Source organism: Myotis davidii, unplaced genomic scaffold (assembly GCF_000327345.1).
Source record: "Myotis davidii unplaced genomic scaffold, ASM32734v1 scaffold17, whole genome shotgun sequence".
In the NCBI taxonomy this organism is placed as follows: Eukaryota; Metazoa; Chordata; class Mammalia; order Chiroptera; family Vespertilionidae; genus Myotis; species Myotis davidii.
This window is the reverse complement of record NW_006288624.1, coordinates 636202-642036: the sequence shown is the minus strand read 5'-3', so window position 1 is coordinate 642036 and position 5835 is coordinate 636202. Positions and strand designations below refer to the sequence as shown.

Below are 5835 nucleotides of genomic sequence, written 5' to 3'. Positions count from 1 at the left end.
GAGAGCCAGAGCAGTCGGGAGAAGAGTTGTAACCCTCGAATGAACAAATGATGTGACAACACAGCAGCTTCCCAAAACAGGCTCACCTGCCCGCAGGGAGAAGGAACCATCTCCTGAGCAAGATGGAATCCCACCTGGACAGGGCCCTTTAAATGAGATCATTGCACATGCAAGTAACTCCCTCCGAGGCTGCTGCAGGAGAGCGACCCCCACCTCTAGCCCCAGGTGCAAAGAACTGAGGGAGACCAACAGGGCTCGGCTCCAGGCCAGGCTGCCTGGGTCCACCGGCCAAGACCATTGCCAAGCCGCAGGGTGAACTCCGCAGCAGGGGGAAGTGGCCCATCTCGCCCAGTCTGCAGGTCTCCAGGGGCTTCTTCAGGGCTGACGGGCTAAAAATAACCCGGCCTTTGTTGTAAGCAGCAGACCACAGAGACGGAGCTGACTTCAGGGGAGCCGAGCATGCGCGAGGGTCCGGCTCAGCGAGACCTGCCCTTTGGGCAAATGATTTTCCCAGAAACCTGTCAGTTGTGCGCTGCTGCTGTTGCCACTGCCTGTGAGATTCAAAGACAGCCCAAGCTGCTCCAGCCTACAGGGTGGCCTTCCAACACAGGCTTCTCGAAATCTGAGCCTCTTTCTTCTTGATCCATTAAAAAAAAAGTCCAGTCGGTACCGGAGAGCTTAGGAGAGAAAAGCGGCCCTTGAGCTGAGGCTCTGCAAGGCCTCCACCTTGGTCATGAATAATCCCATCACCCCAGTTATTGTCTAGGTAACGACAATCTCTCCCCAATCCTAAAATTTCCAGAGTCAGGTCTCAGACACAAGGGCAGACACACATTTGGTGGAGGGAAGAATTACTTGGGAAAGGGAATTCATTGTGTCACATCAATACTGAAGGGTTTCTCGAAGGGGCAGTCCTTTTTACCTTTTTACCAACATTTAGATTTTCGACTGTGTAGGCTTCTTCACTTGCCTTCCTGGTTCTTGAGCCACCACCCCACCCCCAGGAAAGCTCCAGACCAGGCAGGTTGGGAGGCAGAGTCTAACATCTTTCTCTGCCAGCGGCTGTGGCTTGTCTCACCTCAACGATGCCCCAGTTCCGCGGGTGAAGGAACCGCATAGCAGAGCCGCTCCTGATGGTAACAAATACTTCTTGGCTGTTGCAGGGCCTCGCAACTGTCTTCAGAATGTCTCCTCGCCCCACCCCACCCCACCCCCAGGGCCTCCACCTCCCTCCCCAGCCCCATGCACAGACCACCCTGGCTGTGATGCCACTGGACATCTGCCCGGTCCAGAAGGCAGCTCTTCCTCTTCACACAGGCGAGGAAGAGGAGGGACTTTCACTGTCAAGACGGCCTCCAGGCTCTGGGTCTAGAAGTTTCCAGGGTGGCTTCCTCACAGCCCTTTGTTCCTCCCGCTGACTTCAGGGTGAAGAGCCTAAGCTGGAGGCAGGAGGCTGGGAGATTTCTTAGAAGACAATAGGTAGAAACAGCACACACACGAGTAACAGATGGTGGGAACCAGTGAGAGGGCCGCAGTGCTGGGCTGTTCTCCAAAAGTGCAAGATCCTTCTGGTTGAAACAAGGCGGGCAGGTGGGCTGGAGTGTGGAGACCGGTGTGTGGGAGCTACGTAGACAGCTCGCCCTCTGGGTTCCGTGTGTCACGCCCTCTGGTTACTGGCTTTCCTCACAGTTGGTCTGTCTGGATACACGGGAGGAGGGGCTCAATCGGCTTTGAACTGGGCTCTGGTTCAACCTCTCCAGCAGCAAGTCACCTGCGGTGACCCGGGGCCCTAGGCTTGGCAGCCGAAGGCTGAGGCTTTCTCTTTGAGCAGTTCCCAGCACAAGTGGCAGCTCCAGCTTCCTACAAGAAACAAGACAGCATGACCAGCGGCACCTCTCCCAGCCCTCAAGTCCCACCCTGGGCCCTCACTTCTTCTAAGCCCTGTTTTCTTTGGACTTTCACAATTCAGAGAGCGTATCCCAGTGCTGAAAACGGGCTGGAGTCTGCAGCTCAGGAGAGCAAGTGCTGCTCAGAAAACCACAAGTGCTCAGGGAGGACCAGCTGAACTGTTGGAAAGACCCTCCCTCCTTGATCCTGCCTCGTAACCAGCATCCCCAGGCCTGGCCAGCTCCCCTGGAAGCTTCGCCTCCCACCCTCTCAGCCACGTGTCTGGGAAACATCTCTCCGGGCCTCAAGTTGAAATTTCAGGTGGTCGAACTGTGCCTCAGTTTCTTCGTCTGTCAAATGGTAGTGGTGGTACCTAACTCGTGGGGTTGTGACGATTAAATGAGACAAGATATGTAAAGCCCTTAGCATAAGGCCAGAACTCTAGAGGCCTCAATAAGTGGGAGTGGTAGCTGCTGTTGTGATTGTCGACCTCATCCCCATTACCTTCTGGGGGCTCAGCCACAGGGGGGTTTAAACAGTACATGTGGTAGCCACGGTCACAGTCATCACAGAAGAGTAGCTGGTCCTGGTGGAATACAGAGTAGGTGATGAGAAGGAGAACGAGACTGAATTATTTAAGGCCAATGTCTTCCCTACTCTACCAGCCTTATTTCTTTTCTTTTCTTTTTTAATTGAATGCCAGCTGAAACTGGCTTTCTTTCTTCTTCTTTTATTTATTTTTTAATCCTCATCCAAGGACATGCTTTTATTGATTTTTATAAAGAGAGGAAGGAAGAGGGAGAGAGAGAAAAACATCGATGGGCGAGTGAAATATTGATCAGTTGCTTCCCACATACACCCCAACTGGGGATCAAACCTGAACAGGAATTGAACCCTTGACCCTTGGTGTGTAGGACAATGCTCCAACCAACTGAGCCACACCGGCCAGGGCTCCACCAGCCTTATCTCCAGAGATCAACCTCCCCGGACGCCCCTTTCCAGAACCCATTTAGAGTCTTCATTGTCCCCTGAGCATGCTTTGCCCACACCTGGAATTTCCCCTTCTACCTCCCCAACTATGCAAATCCTACCCTTAGTTTCGGATTCTGCTAAAATCATACCTCCTCCAAGAAGCCTTTCTTGACTACCACCTCACATCTAAGCTAAAGGGATGCGTTATTCTTTTGAACTCCCACAGCCGATAACTCTGCCTCTGAAAGGGCAGAAAACTAAATCTACGCATTTCTATACTCCCATGAGGATTGCCCAGTTCACAGAATATACTTTAGACGTCTGAAAATTGTACTTCAACTCCTCTGAACCTCACTCTATCTGTGAAACACGCAACAACCATACTTGGTGGTAACATCCATGACACCTCAGAACCATTTTAGGGTTTCAGAGTGACTCTAGAGAAAGGCAAATGAAGCCATTTTTCAGCTCCCAAATACCTCCTCAGGAGCGGGAGGCTGGAGCCCAGGTGAGAGCAGGGCCTTCCAGCTGTGGTTCATTTCCGAGGACACAGTATACCCCTGGCCTCCATCAGGTCCTTCTGCCTGGAGGCTCTCCCAGTCCCTGACCCCTTCTCCTCTGGACCATTCCCTGCCACTCTTCAAGTTTTCAACCCCTTCTTCCCACAGAGGCTTCACTAGTCTATCCCTACTTGCATCCCCATAGTTCTTTCCCTTAAGACATTGAATTGCCTTTCCCCTTACGTTACAAAGCCCGGTGTGTGGTAGATATCTAACTATTCTGTTAAATAGTTCATTTGGAACATGCCTCTTGTCCATTCCTCTGTGGACTGTGAGGCCCATGGGGCAGAGCCTTGAATGACTCATCTCTGCATCTCCTTCAGAACTTCCTTGCACATAGAAGCTCCTCCGTAAAGGTTTTGATCTGGTCACCACTCTCCAGCCCTGTTCTATTCAGTGATCTTTGGACCCGCTTTGATAGCTTATAAGATGTTTGTAAAATTATGTTTTATATCAAACCTCACCCGTGCAGAGATCCTGGAAAAAGTAGATACGGAAGTTGGAAACCCTGGTGAGCAAACAATGAAGAGGGAGAGGTCAGGAAAGACCTTTTGAATCATGCCAAGACTTCTCAGTGGGGCAATGGGAGGCTTTTGAAGCGTCAGCAACAGTGGAGTGACATGGTCAGACTTGCAATTTAGAAAGATCTCACTAGCTACTGTACAAAAATAGTTACCCAGGTGGAGAGACATTGCTTCTAGAAACCAGAGACCAGTTAAAAGGCTGCTGTAGCCATCCAGGTGGGAGATGACGGTGGCCTGAACTAGGGCTGTTGTCATGGGGGAAAGCAAAGGGCCCTTGCTCCCATCTAAGAGTCACCAACTAGATGTGGAGAATGACAGGGAAGAAATCGAGAATATCTCCTAGGTTATGGCGTGGACAGCAAGTCAAATAATATAACTACCCACTGAGACATGGACGGACGAACAGATCTATGGAAGGATCTATGGCAGCCTCAGTTATAGATACTGGTATGTTCTACAGATTATGCTGGAGGGATGCCCTAGAGCCGTGGTCGGCAAACTGTGGCTTCCGAGCCACATTCGGCTCTTTGGCCCCTTGAGTGTGGCTCTTCCTAAGCCTTAGGAGAACCCTAATTAAGTTAATAACAATGTGCCTACCTATATAGTTTAAGTTTTAAAAATTTGTCCCTCAAAAGAAATTTCAATCGTTGTACTGTTGATATTTGTCTTTGTTGACTAATGAGTTTGCCGACCACTGCCCTAGAGGCATGTGGAGGTCAGAAAAGGGGTCTGGGTGTGAGATATGGATTTGGGAGTCATTTGTGATTAAACAGCAATGATGGTCCTGGTTGAGGAAGCCTAGAGTGTGTGAGAGAAGAAGTCCTTGAATTTGTGCTCATGGAAAGGTGTGCATGAACTCCTTGAAATTATATGCACAATTCTGTATACAGATAGAAATAAATGTACATTTTTCTGAGGAAAGAGTAGCTTTCATTGAAAAGCTACTTCTGAAAAATCAAGAACTCATCTAAGGTTCTGAGACAAAGGCCAAGAATAGACTTCTGGAAAGAAAAAAAAAGAGACGAAGAAGCAGTCAGAGAAGTAGAATGAAAACAGGACAGGGTGGTTTACTCCAAAAGAGTTACACCATGGTTGTCAGAGCAGACGTAAGCTATATGACCATATAATACAGGGGTAATGCGGGGAGAGAGAAGTCAGGATGAAGACAGAAAATAGGGAGAGATGCATCAGAAACAGAATTACCAGTGTCCTACAGATACTGATAACCCTACTACAGTGCCGACATGAGAAATACAAGAAGGTTGAATTCCCAGATTGAACTCTCCTAAAGGGAAAGCAGGCATCTGTGGGTTTAAATGATTTTTGCATGGGTTGATCACTATCTAACACCATAATCTCTTCTTTCCCATCTGCTTTTCAGGATAATTGCCTGCCAAAACCACCAAGAAATCCCAGCTCATGCTAACCCCCATGAAAAACACAGTTTAAGGACCTCTTACTCCCAAGTATCCAAGAAGCAGGATCCACCTATGGCTACAGTTCCAGAGAATGGGAATCCCATTCTAGGGTGTGCAATACAAATCCCTGACTAGGAACCCTATTGCCCAAGCAGCCTCACCCCTCGATTATTCCCCTAAGGCTCTGCCAAGTCAACATCAATAAAAACACCTCAGCATGAACACTCTATGTAAAGCCAAGGATTAGAATCAACTGTAGGCAGAAAATAAGATTATATTTATGTATTGCTTTGGAGTAGTCTCCAGAATTTTCAATAAAAAAGCAAGGTGAAGGTGTACATTGGTTGCCATTTTCTAAGATGCATCCATGTTTTTATGGACTCATTTACACATACATATGCTTACACTAAAACAAAATGGAAAGATAAAACATGACTTTTAAATTGTTACCTATAAGCAAAGTGAGAGGAAAGT

General features: G+C 48.7%; 1 protein-coding gene across 1 annotated transcript in view; it reads right to left on the bottom strand.

The window, feature by feature from the left end:
- Positions 1–6: 6 nt before the first annotated feature.
- Positions 7–5835, bottom strand: part of DPF3 (D4, zinc and double PHD fingers, family 3) — a 154395-nt gene continuing 148566 nt past the window's right edge. Inside the window, exons 9-10 of the mRNA XM_015562004.1 lie at positions 2392–2473; positions 7–1860 (exon numbers count right to left, since the gene is read on the bottom strand). Coding sequence (XP_015417490.1) covers positions 1790–1860; positions 2392–2473 — 153 coding nt within the window. The 3' untranslated portion in view covers positions 7–1789. The remainder of the gene's footprint in view (positions 1861–2391; positions 2474–5835) is intronic.